Source organism: Sander vitreus, chromosome 16 (genome assembly GCF_031162955.1).
Source record: "Sander vitreus isolate 19-12246 chromosome 16, sanVit1, whole genome shotgun sequence".
Lineage (NCBI taxonomy): Eukaryota > Metazoa > Chordata > Actinopteri > Perciformes > Percidae > Sander > Sander vitreus.
In genome coordinates, this window is record NC_135870.1 from 8,093,497 (window position 1) to 8,114,649 (window position 21,153).

Genomic DNA, 21,153 nt, shown 5'->3' on the forward strand with positions numbered 1-21,153 from the left:
GATAAATTGAATGTAATACCGCACCTGCTGTGCCGATTCTCCGACCAATCTCCCGCTCCATTGTCCCCTCACTCGCGAACAAGACCCCAAGGTACTTGAACTCCTTCACTTGGGGTAAGGACTCATTCCCTACCTGGAGAAGGCACTCCATCGGTTTCCTGCTGAGAACCATGGCCTCCGATTTAGAGGTGCTGATCCTCATCCCAGCCGCTTCACACTCGGCTGCGAACCGATCCAGTGAGTGCTGAAGGTCACAGGCCGATGATGCCATCAGGACCACATCATCTGCAAAAAGCAGCGACGAGATCCCCAGCCCACCGAACTGCAACCCCTCTCCACCCCGACTACGCCTCGATATCCTGTCCATAAATACTACAAACAGGATTGGTGACAAAGCGCAGCCCTGGCGGAGGCCAACTCTCACCTGAAACGAGTCCGACTTACTGCCGAAAAAAAATGTATGGTATGTCGAAACTTTTGAAAAGAAAGTCATAGTATGTCGAAATAAAAAAAAAAAGTCATAGTATAGTATGTCAAAAAAGTCATATCATATAGTATGTCGAAAAAAGTCAGTGTAGTATGTCAAAAAAAGTCAAAAAACTCATAGTATAGTATGTTGAAAAGTAAATTAAAAAAAAGTCATAGTATAGTATATCGAAAAGTAAAAAACAAAATTCGTAGTATAGTATGTCGAAAAAAGTAAAAAAAGTCATAGTATTGGAGAGTAGCACGGTGGTCCAATGGTTAGCACTGTTGTCTCATCACAAGAAGGTACAGGGTTCGATTCCACAAAATTACACTTTGTAAAAAATAAAAAGTCAACAAAACATCATAGTATGTCAAAAACAAAAGTCATAGTATAGTAGGTAGAAAAAGGCATAGTATAGTATGTCGAAAAAAGTCAGTGTAGTATGTCGACAAAAGTCAAAAAAGTCATAGTATAGTATGTTGAAAAAATACAAAAAAAGTCATAGTATAGTATGTCGAAAAAAGTCAACAAAAGTCATAGTATGGAATGCAATAAAAGTCAGTGTAGTATGACAATAAAAGTATGTATAGTATGTCTAAAAAAGTCAATAAAAGTCATAGTATAGTATGTTGAAATAAAAAAAAAGTCATAGTATAGTATGTTGAAAAAGTCAAAAAAGTCATAGTATGTCAAAAAAAGTAAAAAAAAAGTCATAGTATAGTATGTCGAAAAAAGTCAGTGTAGTATGTCAAAAAAAGTCAAAACTCATTGTATAGTATGTCAAAAAAAGTCAAAAAAGTCATAGTATAGTATATCGAAAAGTAAAAAACAAAAGTCAAAAAGTCATAGTATAGTATGCTGAAAAGTTAAAAAAAAAGTCAAAGTCATATTATAGTATGTTGAGAAAAGTCATAGTATAGTATCTCGAAAAAAAGTAAAAAAAAAAGTCATAGTAAAGTATGTCGAAAAAAGTCATAGTATAGTATGTCAAAAAAAAGTCATAGTATAGTACGTCAAAAAATAGCATAGTGTGTTGAAAAAGTCAAAAAAGTCATAGTATAGTAAGTCAAAAAAGTCATAGAAAAGTCATAGTATAGTATGTCGAAAAAGTAAAAAAGAAAAAGTCATAGTACTGTATATACAGTTTGTTGAAAAAAGTCATGGTATATTATGTCGATAAAGTTTATAGACGTACTATACTTTTACTTTTTTATTACTTTTTTCGACATACTATACTATGACTATTGTTGACTTTTAAATGACGTTTTTAGACATATAATAAGACTTTTTTTACATACTATACTATGACTTTTCTTGACATACTATACTTTGACTTTTTTATTTTTTGACATACTATACTGCAACTTTTTTAACATACTATACTATGACTTTTTTGAAAGAAGTAAAAAAGTCATAGTATATGTTGAAAGTATATGTTGAAATGAAAAAGTTGTAGTATACTACGACTTTTTTCGACATACTGTACTATGACTTTTTTTGACATATTATAACAAGACTTTTTTCAACATATTATGACTTTTTTTTTGACATACTATACTATGACTTTTTTAAAAACTTTTTTGACATTCTATATTATAACGTTTTTCGACATACTATAACTTTTGTACGACTTTTTCTACATACTATGATTTTTTATGACTTTCTTCGACATACTATAACTTTACTCTTTTTCAACAAATACTATGACTTTTCATGACATACTATGAATTTTATTTTACTTTTTTCAACATACTATAACTTTTTTACGACTTTTACTTTCTATGATTTTATTCGACATACTCAAACTTTTTCATGATTTTCAACATACCATAATTTGACTTTTTACAAATTTTTTCAACATACTATACTATAACTTTTTAACGACTTTTTCAACATACTCTACTATGACTTTTTTCGACATTCTATATTATAACTTTTTTCGACATACTATAACTTTTTTACGACTTTTTCTACATACTATGATTTTTTATTACTTTTTTTCCAACATATTATAGTATGACTTTTCATGATTTTGTTTTGACATACTATACTATGACTTTTTTCGACATACTATAATATGACTAGCCTAGTAATAGGTCAAAACATCATGTTTCTATAAAATGTTTAGTTATGCATAAAATAGTTATCCAAAGCACAAAACACTTTTTTTGTTGTTGATGTTTGGGAATGAAATTAAAGTGGCCATATTATGCTAATTTTCAGGTTCATAATTGTAATTTGAGATTGTATCAGAATAGGTTTACATGGTTTAATTTTCAAAAAACACCATATTTTTGTTGTACTGCACATTGCTGCAGATCCTCTTTTCACCCTGTGTCAGGTCTCTGTTTTAGCTACAGAGTGAGACCTTGCAACTTCTGTAAGATCTTTGTTGTCAGTCGCACATGCGCAGTAGCTAGGTAAGGATTACATGAGCTAGCTAGCTGTTTCTGCAACTTCGGCCTGTACAAGGCAGGATTAGCCGGGAGACTTCTTCTAAATGAGGGCGCACTTCCAACTTTGTGTGGAATACCTGCAGAACAGGGACATTTAAGTAGTTCTATACAATTTATTTTGTAGATTAGGGTGAATTTGTGTGTGTTGTAGCAGTGTTTTGCCATTGAGAACGAGCTAGCATGCTAACGGTTAGCCCCCTAGGCCCCTCGTCTCGGCTAGTTACATAGAAAGCTGTGCAGATTTTGAACAGCTCACCCGGAGACGGAAGGCAGGACACATTCAGAAACCCGTATCTCACTCAAAACAGCATGGATGTTTTTTTTTTCAAAGTTTATATGCGTGTGGAAGCACCAGAGACACAAAATAACACCCCAAATCAACCCCAAAGGATTTTTTCTTAATATGGGCACTTTAAAGTATTAAAGTACTCCTCGACTGTTGCACTGCACCTGGCAGGAAATCAGCTCACCATCAACAATGGCTTAGTGGCTTACATTTGCTTACTAGCCTTTGATAGTTTTGAGTCATGGGTGGGAGCATTGGAGCTAGTTTAATTAGCCTGGTGTCCTGAATGCCAAAGAAATCTTGACTCACAGAGAGCAATTTACAACACAGGAACTTTCTGTGAGTGCTGTTAATGAGGTCCACTTGAACCATTCAATCATACTGTATAATAATAAAGACTTTATTACGGCATACCTCCTGGATTTGAGTTCTACTTAAAACTATGTGAGCATTTTTATATAACAATCAGCTCAATTTACAGCTACAGCTTGAGACATTTTGCTACAAAATCAGGCTTTCTCCTTTGGGGAATAACAATCAGGCAGTATGTAGGTCAGGCTTGCTGAGGAGTAGGCACTGCTCAAACCAGTCTGTCACATCCCTCCATCATGCACTCCACTCTGCCTTTGGACCTCAAGTCTGAACATGGTCTCTCTTGCTGCTTGTCATTTATCTAGGCCTACTTAAGTATTTAATGAACATGTGATTCTTCTCGCACACACTCAAATCAAGCTTAATTTACATTTTTACATATACAAAACGTCACAGAGAACAAAGATTTTAAAATAGCTAAATAAAACTTTAATAGGTCTAGTTGCAAATGTACATAAATTGCACAGCCACATTTTGTCAACACAAGTTCCTCTGTACATTATTGTTTTGTCACTGTCGTCAAAGGAAGCAGAATCCAGCAAATACTTTATACTTTCAACATACTTACAAAAGTATTTTCTACAAGATAATAGAAAACATACAACATATTTTACTTTATTTATAGCTTTATATATTTGATTGATCTTTTGTAGAACTGGCTGAACTGTCAAGAGTGAGCTCATGTTTTCTGACTCTTTAAGTTAGAACTGTGGGAACATGGATGGAATAAATGAACTGATAGCTGAGAAGTCTAATTAGCAACCAACATAAGAGTGTGTCCTCTTGTTGTAGATGTACTGATACATGACTGCCCTTTATAAGTTCACTTTTATTATTGTAGGCCTACACTGCAGTTTAAAGCGAGACTGTAATTTTTGCTTAACAACCGCCACTGCTAAACTATGTTATGCTAATCCTCTGTTTTAACTAAATGCGAAACGGCACTTAACAATTTAGCTAAAGAATAGCTTTGCATTAAGCTAAAAGGCTAAGAGAATCAAAGATCGGTAGATTCAATCCGTAATGCAGCAATTATCATGCAGCAAAATGCATTTAAATTTGCTAACGTTAGCTTACCTTAGCCACCAAAAGCTACTTGTTATTACAGCCCGGGTAAGGCATTCTATTTCTATGGCTGTACTGTTAGCATCATAATTTCCAACTGTACATACATGGTGTAAATGCTAAACAGTAGTTCACCATTTAGCTAAAATGTTGTTTAGCATTTAGCTAAAATGCTAAACTGTTGCACAAGTCAAAAGTCAGCAAACAAAATCAGTAACATGCCTTTTACAGAAAAATTAACATACAATTTGCTAATGTTAGCTAACCTTAGCCACCAAAAGCTAGTTGTCATAACAGACCAAGTATGCTGTAACGTTAGCATCACTATTTTCATGTGTTTAGCGAGTGTAAATGCTAAATAGTCGTGTGCCGTTAGCATTTAGCTAAAATGCGGAAAGAGTCATAACGTCATCAAAATGAATCAGTAAAGTGCCTTTTACAGTAAAATTTACTTGAAATTTGGACATTTAAGCTAACATTATGCCCAAATGCTACTGGTAAAAAAAGTAGCTATAAGGCTGTTTAGTTAGCAGAAGCAACTTCTGAATAGAACAATAGTGCAGTTTATTGCTAATGAATTCAGCTATTCATTTGAAAGTATGTATTATTTCTTCCGTCAAAAGTAACATAGTCTCGCTTGAATCTCTGCAGTTGACCAATATTGTTTTAGGACTGAATACCTGGTATGCTGAGGAGAAAAGTCATATATCTCAGATATTTTGCGACAAGAGGAATCTTCAGTTTGAGGCTATTCCTTTATATTCAAAAAGGAAAAAAACATAAATACAACCGTTTGTGAATGAGCTATACCAAAAATCCCTTTCTTCGGTTTTGAACTTTGCCACGTTTTTAAACACCTGGAACAGGTGCTGTGCTAAAAAAAGAAGAATTCAGCTAATAATTAACACCAACCATTGAATGTAAAAGTGCATAGAGCCAGACTGATGAGACATACAGGATTGTATGGCATCCTCCACGACTTCCCAAGAGTCAAACTCCTACTTAGTTTTTTTGGCTAGTGATATCACACTATAATACAAAACAATAGCTTTAACAGGGAGAACATTGAAAGGTTAATTTAATTATATAATTTCTACTAAATGAGGACAGATGACCGACTGAGCTATTTTGTATTTACAATATCCATATTGATACAGCAGAGTTTGAGCACAAGATACATTTACAAAAAGCTCTGTTAACATTAGGTAAAAATAGTGTGAGCATTTTATTTACACGTTCCCAGGCTGTCCAGCCTCTTGATGCACTCGGTTATCATATATTTACTGTATATGTCTGCGGCAAAGCATTCATCATCATCATCACCTTCGAATTGGCAACAAAAGAAAACAAATGGTGATACTGACGCTACCATTGGCCCTAGAGCAAGGATGAAGCATGCAGAGCCTCACACTTGATGTATACAGTCTGTTTACTGGTTAAGAAGAATGAGTACAAAAATATACAAAATACAGATGTTGAAATGGTATGGAGCAATGACAGCAATGCGAGGAAATATTAGAAGGACTTAACCCAATGTTAAGACCAACTGGGAGTTAGCATCTTCACATTCAGAAGAACGAGGGATGGAGGGAGGGTGGATGCGAGTTAGAAAAACAGACAGAGAGGAGCGAGATGATGCCACTTGGATTAACAGAGTCACAGTTTGGATGCAGCATACTTCATTACCACAAAGCAGTTAGAGAGAAAATGTTGTAACTAAGGAGGCCATTATTACAATGACTCACCAGTCCAGTGTATAGTATGAGTGAGACATGTCTAAACACATATCAGCACTCAATAGCTCTTGTGCTACTAGAGTGAGAAGACCACACATATGCCTCAAACCTAAATCTAAATCATGGTTTAATTGATGTGTCTTTAAGAGCAATGATAAGCACCAGAAGAATAACAGATCACTTCGTACAGACATTTCTCTCAAATGTAGTGCATACTGTATGTAAAGGGTTAAGCGTCATGGAGATTGGAAGGGGTGACTGAGGCTATGGTGCTGATCACTGCTCGATGTGATCTCCTCCAGGGCTCTAAAGCAAGCTACACACTACAGTCTTTAATCGTAAGAGAAGAAAATAAAACTAGATTTCACTCCTAAATAAAGGGCTGCTTTTATATTTGAGATTATCAAATATAGATATGTGCGTATACTCTATAGAAGAAAAGAAATGCATACATCTATATTAAATTTCATTAATATAGTATTACATAGAATTCATTTACTTTAGTGTTCATAATACATTTATGTGTGTACAATTTTATTTTTGTATCCTTTACAAATCCACAGTATAAGTTGTGCCTTTTTTGCAGAAATAAGGGAGCTGTGGGATAAAGTTGAGGTGTGTTCCTTAATTAAGGCGTTTCATGTACCAATAGCTTCTCACAAAGTGCACTACATAGGGATGGAGGGGTGAGGGGATGAAAGCAGGGCTCATCAGGACGCTCAGGAACACACCCAAGGAATGAAAAGGGACATAAAGATTATTTTGGACTAAAAATATCTATATTTGAGCTTCTATTTGGTTCTTTATAAACAATGACTTTAAAATAAAGCACTAGAAAGGAATCCTCTCAAGACAACTAACGTGATAATTCTCAATGCGTGTTATTGTTTGTAAGTGGGTCCACTTGGTCGTCAAGAGGGAGAAGAATAAGGAGAGAGAGGAGGAGAGGAAGGTTGCTAGGGTGACCGTGTCTGGCGGTTGTCACTGTGTGTGGTTATATAGTGGTTTGTCCCAGGCAGAGGCAGGCTCTTGAATTGCCCCAGTGACTGCATACATCCACTGGCAAAGTGTCTGTCTGATAGACAGCTTTGAGTTTCATATTTACAAGCTCTGCCCCGCCTCCTCTGGCCGTCACCCTCGTAACGAAGGCCGTCTGGTGATCTTGTTCTCTTGGGGATCTGTCTGTTACGCTAAAGTCCCGCCTCTTCTGATTGGGCCCCTCAGAGTGATGACCTCACTCCTGCACTGGTGTCAAAAAAAAGTTGAAATGTCCTCCAAAAGTACTCTGTCCGCTTTTAAAAACACACGCAAACCATCGCAGTCTTTCAAACAGGCATGCAGCCATGCATGCATGTAGATGTCCTCTCATTGAATAACTGTACACACGCAGGCACTCAACACACACTCGGGACAGATGCCAGTCTGTCTAGCAATTGCTGCTGTTCCTGAACTCTCCGTTTTCAGTAATCTGCAGTTTGGTGGGGTTGGTGGGGGAGATGCCGTTGCGGGTCTGTATGCTGTAGCGCTCCTTTAGCTGGCTCAGAGCGCTCATCAGACGGGCGTTGGCTGCATCCAACGATGCTATGCGCTTCTCCTGCACATACACACATAAATACAGTTAGAAAACATATTGTAGAATCTATATTTACAGACAAGCCACAATGATGTGTTCCTACTCAGGTGGAGGTTATGCAAGAGCCTCATGCAAGAACATATTTGTATTCTTATCCTAAATCTCTCTTACTTTTTTCTGTGAAGCTTGATTGTACAAGTTGGATTTACAAAACCTTTTTTAATTGCACAAACTTGTTGTGAATTGTTTGTTTAAACCTGAACCTTATTATTAGCATTATCAACGCCCCCAAATCACCATATAAGGCTACCTTCTCTGCTCCATTTGCAGGCATTTTCATTCACAAAAATGTTACCAAAAAAGTACAAAGAAGAATTTTTCCACTGCAGAGCTTCAAGTCCTGCGGTCGGAAATCAGCAGACAAAAACGTAACAAATTTAGCAGTGTCGCTTTCGTATTCCAAATGACGCTCTATAATGGAGTGTTATAAAGGAGGAGGTTTCCTTGGACAGCAACTTCAATAAAGACCCTGAGGCTGTTAGACTGTGAGAATTTCTACGGAATTGTAAATGTAAGATTTCACACCAAACTACTAATGGCAAAATCTAAGAAAAAATTGGCAAGCCATGATGCAGTTTTAGTTTTTATTTAATTGATTTCTGTAACACATTTAAACTCCAAATTAATTCAGACGAAGGCATTATGATTCTTAAGTTGAACAAGTGTTTTACAGGAGACAGTACATGACTTGTACCACACGTTTCGGCCACTAATACATTTTCGTACCCAAGAAAAGATTGTAAGTGGGTGAAAAATGCAACAAATTATGTGGCACTTATGAATCTCTCTGTATGAGTGGTTCTTGCATGAGGCTCACTGAGTTAATTATATAATGTAGGCAGCGCTGAGCCACAGAAGCAAACTTCCCTCATTGTCTTCATAATGAGATTTTCATTCTCTATGCCTGGTTACTGAGGGAGACAACTTATTGCCTTACAGTGGCATGTTTGCAGATGCAAAGTCTCATTACTTTAGGCGTGAAGGAGATTAATCACCTATGGATGTCCGTGTCTAGGTTTGTGCAAATGTCATGTTGCAGCATCGTTGGTTTTCCCCCGCCAATTCTGTTGTAAAATCACTTTGACATTAATCTCCAAAGAGGCACATTTGAGCTTAACTGTGTATCTGTATTTGCATGCATATAATGTACACGTTTTCCAGTGTATAGAAGAAATGGTGTCCACAGACAGCTGTAACAAACATTACAGCAGTGCTTAATCCGTTCTTGCAACAGTTATACCCACAGAATCATTCTCTGCTTAATTTATAATTACATTCCCAAAAATCAACATTCAGAATTCCTCGCAGCTCTAAAGCAACACTTTTTTGTTTTCTAAGACAGATTTTGAACAGTTTTATATGAATAAGAACCACATTGATTATAGAGGAGCTACATGTTGACAGAAAACTAGATAAGGAATTTGTAAATGTATGTTTTATAAGAGAGAGAGAGATAGTGGGAGGGAGAAATTCTGCTCAGCCATTCAAGCTTGTCAATGCCAGAGCTGAGACGGCTATGAATTAAACATCTCTTTGTATTTCAGTGACCCTTTGTTTCCTCAAGCAGAGGACGCAAGTGACAGCACATACAAATTTGACTCGCACAGACAGAAAGTATCTACAGAGCCATATGCAACCAGCACAGCGGGTGCTAGCTATTTTCTGTCAATGTATTGTACATGTGAAAATATTTTTTTTAATTTGTATTTCTTTATTTGTGCAAAAAAAATAAAAAAAGGAGGAAATATACAATAACATAATAACATGCACAGGTGGGATAAAAAAAACAAAACCTAAGGGCTTGTAAAAGGAACCCATCTTACATTGAAATTAAAGACAGACGTACATGCTGCCACACATTTGCAAATGAACATGAAAAAAAAAGATCGAACTGACCTGAGCGTCGATGATTTTCTGTTTAGAGTCTACCACTGCCTGCATGTCTGAATGATCCTTCTTTAGCTCCTCTTCCACCGACATTAACCTGCAAACAAGACAAACGTAATTAAAATCTTAAGAACAAAACACAAAGTGGCATTTCGACAGCGTCTTCTTCTCCCTACCTGCTGATGATGCCCTTCATCTGGAGGTCCTTGTCGTCCTGCTGTCTGCGCAGGCGCTCCTCCGACTCCTCCAGTCGGGCCTGGTACTCCATCAGCACCTTCTGTGCTTGTTCGTCCTGACCCTTCAAACGGGCCTCGTACTCTTCCAGCTTCTGCACCGACGCCCGCAGCTTCTCCTGCAGCACTGAGATCTCCTGCTGGTACTGAACGAAGAAGGAGAGAGATGAGGAGATTCTCATCATCGCTGTTGTCATTATCATCATGATGATCATCATCATCATCATCATCATCATCAACCCTATCAGCGATGTCCCCTTCTTCATTACCATAGCCGACAAAAACAGAAAAGAAATCTCTCCATCAGGCCTGAGATTATGTCCTGTTGTTCCTGAGAGAGTATAATTTCTGTTTAGAACAGAGAAGGGAATCACATTTACAAGCCATTTTCATTATTGCTCTTCCATTCTAGACCTGTATAGCTGCCCCTAGAAAAATGTCCATTTTAATCAAAGTATCATTTTTATTTCCAATCAAACACTCCTACTAACGTGGGAGAAGCTTTCAGTTGTCCACGGTCAAACCTCTGGTTTAGCTCTGAAACCAATGAACCTGTTGAGGTTAAACTGGCAATAAACACTGAGAGGAAGAAAAGAAAGGAAGTTTAGGATGGATAAAGACAAAGAGTAGGTGAGGAGGGAGGGATGCAACCAGTGAAGTCGGAGTCTAGTCTGTGAAATAAGCTCTGAAAATCTCTCCCTGACCTCTCGCTGGACCTTAGAGAGGCTTTTGAAGGAGTTTTCTTCAGGCAAGGGGGAAACTAATGGAGAAATCAAATATCTTCTGGATAGAAAAACACATTTCTTATAACAGTGAGGGATACTGTGATCAGTCAGCGTGTCACTGGAAGACCAGTGAGAGTGAAACTACAGACAAGGAAACAAGAATAAGAGTCCACAGCCATGCTAGCAGCTCTGTGAGGCTTTACTAAAGCACAGTGGTACTTTGAGCTAAATGCTAACACCTGCGTGCTCGCAATGTTAACATGCTGATGTTTAGCATGTTTTACAGTCTTAGCATGCTAACATTTGCTAATAAGCAGTAAATACAAAGTGCAGCTGAGGCTGCCGGGAATGTCAGTAGTTTTGCAGGAATTTGGTCATAAAACAAAGTATAGGACAAATTAGGTTTTGATGTGATGAAAAGTTTAACAATTGCCAAATCTATTACAATTCATCCTCAAAGGTACATGAATGTCCGGGTTAAATTTTATGGCAATTTTGAAAAAAGAAAAAAAAAAAATCCTACTGAATGTCTGTACAAAATTGTAATGGCAATCCAGGCCAGCTGATCGACATTGACATCGATAAAGCCACGCTGCTAGCATGACTAAAATGTGGAATCAGATCATTAGCCTTAATTCTAATCAGTTTGCTTTACTAGATTAATTCCTTGTCTTTTCAGTTGTTGCTAAAGAAAATACTACATCTTGTAAAGCTTCATCCTAACTGATGTTTCTTGGTCTTTCTGGCTGACGATATTAACCTTGTCAAAAGTCTCCTTCCTTATAGCTGAGAGTAACTCACTCCCTAAAACAAATCAATTGAGGTATCAATCATTCAATCAATGGCATTTTTAGACCTAACTAAAACAAAAAACTCAAAATGAACAGTTTATCTTTGTATTATATCTGAACATGATCCAGCTCATTATTCAGCAATAACTGAAAGAGAACACTGCGAAAGACAAACTATCAAAGCACCCTGCACGAGCAGATTCAATTACACACAGCGAGGATGCTGCTGGGATCATTTATCTTTCCTCGTCACCTTCAACTTATTTTTCCATGTCCCTCCCCTGCCCACCACTGGGACATTTTTCCCATCATACCGCTCCTTCCAGGAGGAATGGTGACCTCAAATAGATTTATCTTATCGGCTCCTCCACCCTTTTCTACACTACTCTCTCTATCTCTGTGCTCTTGTCACTAGATCCCCTGAGAATTAATGACATGTACTGTATCTGTAACTGCCTTTGTCCTGCACTGTTCTCTCTCAAACACGCAATACATCTACTCTGTACCCCTGATGTCTTTCCCTCCGCCAGTGGTAGGCAAATGGGGGACAAATCTGGCTCTCCAACTTTCATAGTTTACATTAAAACTTATGCTTAAGATTTACTGTAGATAATGTAAATACAAACTAATTTAAAACCCACAAAAATATGACCTCATAACAGCTAATACTGCGTAAAGAGAGGCATGCAAAACATGAAAACTATGTCTCGTTCTGCGCAGTGCATGGTGCTAAAATGAAGCCCTTACATTTCTATTTCAAATGTATACTTAACATGAAATAAACAAAAAACTTTAACTTAATGGCAGACCCCAGCCCTACACTCTTCTCTCGTACCTGCATCCTCTATATCTATCTGAAACATATAAGGAGGAAATCAAATCTGTCGGAACAGAAACACACAGTATTAATCAGATGTTCTCCCCATCTCTGTCTTTATTTAACTGCAGCATTGAAAACCGAGAAAACATCTTAGTCCAACATTAATGCATATTTTGACTACATTTGAATATTTAGTGTAATAAAAGTTTTACTCAGATAAAACCCTGTGCCTTTGCATCACTGACCTTTTATAAATATCTGTGTATTTTGGTGGGAGATGAGAGTATTTTAATCTTTTATGGTTGTAACGGATTATAAAACAGTCTGTATATTATCTCAGTGTTTTTTATTTGCTACTGTTCTTTGATTTTGTGCATTAGAACAAGTATAATGAACACATCTGAATATTGAACACAGACCAGGACAAAAGAGAGGAAAACAAAGGTGGTTTGAACAGATGCATCTGTGCATCTGCTGTCCTGGTGTTATACCTGATGAGGATCAAGGTAGACTGTATTTGCAACCATAACAACATTGAACTCAGAGCTAGTAGGACTGTTAAAAGAAAGAGATTGGGAAAATGGATGAAGAAACCAAACCTGTGAAACGACAAAGTCCAAATACTGGAGGGAGATTTTATGGCTATATTTATCACCTCAAAAATATAAATTTTGATCACACAAATATTGCAAATTAAACAAGCAGTTAAACCAAAATATAGTAATTTTGGCATAACACCACCTAAACTGACCCTAGAAATGGATCAATATCTAATAAAAGGATACTCAGTTAATACAATTTGGAAATGGAGGGAATACGCTAAAGAATTAAACATCAAGAATCCAAATGTTGCTGATGATGGAGTTATACTTTTTGATTATGAGACCCATAATTAAATATTAAAGAAGGGCTTGTCAGTCATTAAACTTAGGTGAATTATAGAAATGTCATAATATGGTTATTACATAGATGATCGATGAAATCAACAAGTTGGTCATTAATCTTATTTTCTGTAATACAGCTAAAGTATTTAATTCATGAATTTTTTTGGAAAAGACATTAGCACCGTTGGTTCCCTTTTTAATTTAGTTTTTTTTCTTAATATATAAAATGATGTATATGACAGTTATACATTTCTATTTGATTTTCGGTTCCGTTTCCTTTTTTTTTTTAATGCAGATGCACATTTAGTATAATCTGGCAATAAAGAAAAAAACCTCACATCTTTCCTAAAGACTGAAACATTCATCCTCACCTTCATGCACAATCCGACATCAAGATAAAATGAAATGCACGGCACAGAAATTCAACCAACCTTCCTGTGTTTCACATTTGCTATGCTTGCATTGCTTGCTCTTATATATTCAGTGGTATTACACTGGGAAATTAAATGTTAAATAGCATTTGTTTTTAAATTAAAAAAAAAAGAAATAGTATGTTATTATCTTACTTGTGTTCATCTAAATGAGCAAATAATTTAATTTATTAGAATTTCTATTTGTATGTCTACTCCACGTAACAAGACGAATGCATTCCCTAATTTGTTACAGATCACTGAATACATACAGTATATGTGAATGGATGTGAAAGCTTAAAATGGCTACTGTGGGCCTGTTTAGTTAAGACTGTACAGACCATTAGCTGCAGCCTGTGTCTAAGCTGCTGTGGAAGATGTACTGTTTTCCAATCCTTCTCATGTTGCTGCTCTGCTATTTTAGGGTGGCTGCGGCTTCTTTGTTAACACTGAAGTTATTGCCTTCTTTGGTTGCTTTCCCTGCCTGGGCTGCTGGCTTCCATAAAGTATGAGCTATGTAAGGATGACAGGTTTGTATTCATTATGGATGGAAAGAAATAAATAAAAATGGGGGAGCATGGAAGTGAAGCAGAGGGTGAACAGTTGTAAAGGTTACTGAGAAGAAAAGCAGGAACATAGGCAGTGGAAGCAGCAGAAAGCCTCTTTCTGTCTCCATCTCTCACATAGATGCAAGCGCACACAAGCTTAACATGTCTGTGGATGTACTGCATGTGCATACACACACACACACACATACACACGCCTGCTTTGGGCTTTTAAGTTCATTCCAAAAATGCTAAGAAAGACGGGGGAAAGTTGTGAGGGTATGTGGAGCTATTCAAGGTTGAGGGACATTTTATAAATAAATAACAATATTTAACATTGATCACTGCAAGTATCACTGCACAGTGTGTTTTTTAGAAGTTATTCTTCATTTATATAACAGATACAATACAGGAAGTGGAATGTTAGCTAAGTTGTTCAAATCCAATGACTAGAAGAGGAATTGATTGACAGCTGTAATTATTATTAAGTGTTTTAGTTATTTTTTCAGGTAAAAACACCAAACATTCCAGCTACTCAAATGTGAGAATTTGATGCTTTTCATGTCATATATGATAGTAAACTGGAATTATTTGGGTTTTGGACTGTTGGTCAAATAAAACTAGTGATCTGAATACATCTCCTTGGGCTGTTGGAGAGAATAACAGGTCTTTTTTAAAACTATTTTCTGACATAGACATAGGATTTTCTTGTCTGCTGTATTTAGCCTCACAGTTATTTTGACTTATAATAACTATCTTCTGCCATTATTGCTATGACTTTCCTGCTGTTGATAGCCAAAGCCAAGCTCACTCTGTTAGCTGTGAAAAAGGCAATAAAGCATCCTTGAAAAAACAGCCTGAACATTATTGAAAAGCCAATTTCGAGAAAATAGGAGATTGAGGTATTTTGGGGTCACATGCAGAGCCAGGCAGACGCACAATATGTCCTATTTACCTCAATTTGATGTAATAAATGCGCATATTATGACTTTAAGTGACAATCTGGGTATGTCTACGAGACCTCAGGTTTAGAGGAAAGGGAGTTGGAATAAATCCAGCAGACAATTAAGTGGAGAAAGGGTGTTTTAAGGAGGAGGGTTATGCGGGAACTAATGAGGGGTAAAGAAAGGAAGGATAGTTAAGTGGGAGTATTAGGGCTGAAAGGTTGAGGTGGATTGTGAAAGGGAGGGGGGTTGGTAAAGGTCAAAGGTTGGATGAGGAGGCAAGTTACCTTCTCCACCTGAGTCAGATCCTCTCTGTTTCTCAGTGACTCGGGCTCCATCCCCTCATGGTCTAAATACTGCACATTCATATTCAATAGCCAGGCTGCTGTGCGGTCCAGCGCACTAGGGTTCACTGGGGAGGGGGCCTAGTGAACACAACACACACGCACACAAACACACACACACACACACACACACACACACACACACACACACACACATGAGCCGAGTGCAAGTGACAGGGAGGGGAAGGGGGGCAGGTTGCAATAACAGCACAGAAACAACAGAAATAAGCTTGAAATGCACCAAATCAACTGGACTGAAAGCAGCAGGTGGAATGGATACACACCTCTGTCTTCAAGCTCACACATACACTGGAGCACACACCTCGAAGCACTGACTTAAACATGTGTGAGTGTGTCCACCTACAGTGTCATACTAGCAGCAAGGAAGGTAAATACAGTAAGACTAAATGAGAGAAATGAAATGAGCCTGGAGGCAGATACTATCAGTTAAGGTGTGTTTGTTTCTATCTGCCAGTCATCTGATGTACAGATGAGTAGAGAAGGTGGCCGTGGGCTGTTTCAGTACATGAGAGGAAACGTAGGATGTTTTTTTTATAGTCCAGCACTTTCATTAGCATTAAGGGCTTTTGAAAAGGCTGAAATATCGGATTCTGAATAACTACAAACGGACACAATCAAATACTTTTTTTGTGTCAGCCTACAGATAAAATGTATCATAACTTAACTAGTACCCTCGTTAGTGACTGCTGTCAATTCATTGAAAACCTGTTATAAAAAAATAATAATTTTATCTTTTTTGCACATGCAATTGAACTACAATTTGAAGCATCTTAAAGCCACTATGCAGCATTTAAATATTTCAGACCTTGGCATCCCCCAGTAGTATCAAAAAACAGGTGCGTGTTTACCAATGTTTACCATTTTCACTGTGTTCGTTTAGCATGTAGCATGCTAACATTAGCTAAATAGCAGTAAACACAAAGTATACTTGAGGCTGATGGGAATGTGATTAGTTTGCATGTATGTGGTCATGAACCCAAGTATTGGACATATCACAATTTTGTCCTGATGATGGCGCTAGACCACCGAAAGTCCATCCTGAAGGGTACACAAATGTCTGTACCAGATTACATGGCAATCCATCCATTAGCTGTCAAGACATTTCACTCAAAACAACAAATGTCAACCTCATGGTGGCAGAAGAGGAAAGGTCAGGGTATCACCAAAATCAGTAGGATTCATCATCTGGGAACCATAAATGTTTGTGCAAAATTTTAACCAATCCACGTAGTAAATGCCGAGATATTTCACTGGACCAGTGAAGAATTTGACCTGCTGGTGGCGCTAGAAGAAAAGGTCACTGGATCACAAAAGTTGTAAGGATTCATTCTCTGGGGACCATTCATGTGTATAATTTCATGGCAATACATCCAATAGTTGTTGAGATATTTCATTCTGGACCAGAGCAACGGAGGGACCGACATTTAAAAGATACTACAATGAAAAACACACAAAAAATGTACACATAGTGGCTTTAAGGTTCTGGACCTAAGGTTGCTGCTTCAACCACTGATATTTAACGTGTGTGCTGAATTCCCCTAACATGCAAATTTGGTGCCATGAGTCAATCCTGTAGAATATTCCATAGAGAAGAGAGCAGAGCATTATGGTTAATATGCAAATGCCCTACCCTTCAGCCAGTTACCTAGGGCAACCATTGACCAGTGTTTTAAATTACGGCCTATAGTTCTGACCTGCCAATATTGAACATAGACTTACCAGCGAAGGCATTGAAGAAATGGAAACCTCCCACTGTGACGGCACACACTGACACACATACTCTATCAATGCACCAATCCAGCAATAGCCTATATCTGTTTGTATCCATGAGGTCGGTTTTCTGTTGCCTTGTGAGCATGTGTGAGCACATATATCGCTAGTTAATAAGATGATAATTGTGCTTCCACCACCCTCATTCTCAGCCCATTAAAGTTGACCAGTAAAACAGTGGCATAGTGATGAGCTGCCTGTATGCAAATTACTGTTATTACATGCACAATGACTAAAGTTCATAAAGGCACAATGTGAGTGTCTGCGCCCCCACACAGCCTTTTTCAACATGCTATGAGACAAATGGGCGTTTTATTACAGGAAACTTTTTTCCATGACTGTAATTTCAGGTGATTACATAGACAGCTATAGTTGGCTGTCTTGAATAACAGCCTAATGAATATCATCCTCAATTATTGTACTGTATGTGTACGCTACAGTGCAAGTCCCATACCTGTTTGTGCTGAGCCCTCTGCTTGGTCTCAGGACTGTCACCTTTGGAGGAAGAGGACTGCTGTCGTAGCCGTGCGCCGCTGCCAGGCCAGTCGGGTGAAGATGTCATCATGTTGCCAGAGGAGGGCCGTGGGTAGGGTCCACTGTTGAGCAGATTCGGGGGGGTGCGGCCCCGAGTAATGCTCTGAGGCGGAGGTTGGTCTATCCTCCGCTGCGGGCCTGCACTGTTCTGTCTGGGGACGGTGGGCTGGTGCTGTGTTTCTGTGAGGGACAGCTGTCGGCGGTTGAACTCCCCCGAACGCCTAGTGTACTCATCCCCGCTGCTCCCACCACCTCCACCTCCTCCTCCTCCACCTCCACCGTGGTTCAGGAAGGCATGCTTCCCTCCTGCTGGTCCGTCCTCGTTGTTGCTATGGGAACTGACAGAACTGTGGCACTCTGAGCCTGAGTCGGTCATTCCGCGAGGGGACACAGGCAGGCAGGCCGCCATCTGGTAGACTGGGTTCTGGAAGGAGAGGGGGGCTAGTAGCTGGGCGGGTCGGCCTGGGGTGCTTTCTGTGGCCAGGGTGGTGGGGTTCTGGCCTAGCCTCCTCAGAGTGGGACCTCCAGGGATGTTTCCCTGTGGGACTCTGGCTGACCAGCCTCCGCCGGAGGTTAGGACTTCACCCAGGGCATCTGAGGAGCTGGGACCTGGGCCACCTTCCAGACTGCGGGGGTCCTGGAGGTCCACCATGGACAGACTCTTGCTGCCATTGGCCATGCCCAGGTCAGGTTCATTGGTCTCAGAGTAGCTTGAACTGCGTGCTGGGGAAGGCTGGATCCCTGAACTCCTTGTCACAAAGAATAGGTCCTTATTTTCTGGGGTAGGGGAGGGTAACCTGGTGAAGTCAACTAATCTGAAACAGACAGACCAAAAAAATAGAGTCAATCTGGTGTGCATTTTAAAACCTCGGCCAATTAAGATCAGTCACAAGTGATAACCCTGAGCTGTGGACCCACAAAAAAAGGTAAAATATAATTCTGTAGTTTAAATGTAATTGCATAATCGAATCTCTGTGAAGGAAGCTTCATTGAGATTAAAACTCTGTGTCCTAGTCAAAATAGGCAGCAATGTGTAGCAACATATGACACAAAATATGTAATAAGATCAGTAATTACAATTTAACGGAAAAATACAATTAATAAAATCACCAATAAAATAATTCTTAGATTTCAAATGCTAGAAACAACCTTATATGGAACCTAAGAAAAACTTAAAGCAAGACTACGCACAGCAACTGTTGATTAACAGTAGACACTGCTAAATGCTAAACTACTGTTAAACTAAAGTACTAAGGTATTGTAACAGGAAAAGAGTCATAAAGTCAGCAAACTGAATCAGTAATGTGCCCCAAAAAGCAAAATTTGCTAACAGCAGCCAACATAACATACTGGTCATTACAGACAAACAGCAAACCTAAATAGTAGATTAGCATTAAGCTAAACATGCTTAGCTATTGTAACAGTAGAAGTAGAATTAAGTCATAAGGCCAGTTTTTGAAAATGTGTGGCTTCTGCACTCATTTGCTTTGTCCCTCGTCCCCCCACCTTCCCTTTCTTCCTTTCCTTCAGCCGGCAGATGGAGGCTTTATTGCCAGAAGACGATTACCTTGACAGACGTGATTTATCTTCCAATAATCTCTATTATTCACATCACGCTCATCTCCTCCCTCTTTCTGTGTCCTTCTCCCTCTGTTCCATTACCCTCCGCTCCCAACTTCTTTCTCCTCTTCATTCTGCTAAATGTCCTCGCTCTCTCAATCTTGGCACTGTCGCCTTTTCTTTCTCCTACTTTTTTGTGTATGTCACTAGTTGGGGGATGAGAAGCAATTAGGCGAGAATCGTGAGCTTATTCGAATGCTGTTTCAGTCTCACAGCTTGCTGATGAGGACACACCACTCACAGAAACACACGTACATCAATATATGAGCAAACATATGCTGTGATATAGGCTCTGACAGCAGGTCATATAGGGGCAACATTTAATTAGTTTTATTGATCCTGGGCACCTGATTACCATAACCATACCAGCTGTCAGACTCACTTCCTGTTATGTACAGTATGATCTCATCTGCCTGCCTGTGTTCTGGTGTTTACTGCTGTTTATGTCTGGCTTTTACTCTTACATCTCTCCTCCTGTGGGTCCCTGTGCCTTCATGTTAATCTTCCTAAGTGTCACCTTGCCATTGTTCTGCCAGGGAGTAAGAGGAGAGGAGATAAGCGAGATAAGGGGCTGTCAGAGTGTGTATTCATCTGCAGGAGAGTAAATGAGGTTTCATCTGGCTGATGTAAACAAGCAGGGGTGACACTCTCACTGTGTCATGGCCTCGGCTGACAAACATTAACACTCAGCAGAACCGGTAGTTTGAGAACACAATCTACGGCGGAGGCAAAGCGCCCTCCATGTTTTCAATAGGCACTGGGATTTATTGGTAACTGACCTTCTACAAACTGGTAAGCTGTTCCAAAGGTTGCAAGAAGCCTCCCATTTTTTTGTTGGTTTAGTAATATAAGGACTGTTTAAGGACTTATTTTTTCAAACATTGGTTTAATAAGTACTGATATTTTTTACATGGAGTCATTTATATATATATTGCATTTCAAAAACTTAAATAAAGCTTTTTAAATACGCAGAAGAGGAGCAGAACCTCATGTATTAATTATCCTATATTTAGGGTTTGCACAACACGCCAGCAGCTGCAGCACCAATATACAATAGCTGCCTGTTCACTGTCAGTTGCCTTTTCTGTGCTGCTCACACGAACACTTCCACATGCAATTACACTTTCCAATATAGATAAATAGAAAATAATAGGCTCAATCTTTGAGACCCCCAGAACATTTAAATCTGAAGTATATTTGTGATCCTAGATGTTAATTAGGAGGTCCCGCCATATTTCCCACACGGCATCTAATTATGTTGCAATCTTTTATTCATGATTCAAAAATAACATACAATGCAGTCATCTGCATACATTAATACATGTGTGTGTGTGTGTGTTCTAGATGAGATCTTAAATATTTCTTACCCTGAAAGGTCATTGTCTATGACCATCTTCTGCAGGCCAGTGGAGATGCTGCATCCTGCCTCAGCGGGAGGCGAGCCCATATGCTCTGAGGACTGTCCGGGTGTCATCTGGACACAGGACGGGTTAGACAGAGCGGTGTTCACCTCCCGCAGGATCCTGGGCAGAGGACCAAGCTTGGAGGCTGCACTCTGGGAAGAAAGAGACACCATTAAGTTCGAAGCCAAATTAAATCTTACTCTGG

At 38.8% G+C, this 21,153-nt stretch overlaps 1 protein-coding gene across 8 annotated transcripts in view; it reads right to left on the bottom strand.

Annotated features, from left to right (window-relative positions):
* Positions 1-3,989: 3,989 nt before the first annotated feature.
* The window catches only part of dab2ipb (DAB2 interacting protein b), a 133,544-nt gene continuing 116,380 nt past the window's right edge, over positions 3,990-21,153 (bottom strand). For 7 of the 8 annotated variants that reach the window (XM_078272187.1, XM_078272189.1, XM_078272186.1 and 4 more), the window contains 6 exons: positions 20,913-21,100; positions 17,846-18,740; positions 15,544-15,681; positions 10,081-10,283; positions 9,914-10,001; positions 3,990-7,978 (listed from right to left, as the gene is read on the bottom strand). In XM_078272187.1, the coding sequence (XP_078128313.1) occupies positions 7,811-7,978; positions 9,914-10,001; positions 10,081-10,283; positions 15,544-15,681; positions 17,846-18,740; positions 20,913-21,100 (1,680 nt within the window). In that variant the 3' untranslated portion in view covers positions 3,990-7,810. The remainder of the gene's footprint in view (positions 7,979-9,913; positions 10,002-10,080; positions 10,284-15,543; positions 15,682-17,845; positions 18,741-20,912; positions 21,101-21,153) is intronic. The other variant, XM_078272183.1, reaches the window with a different exon arrangement.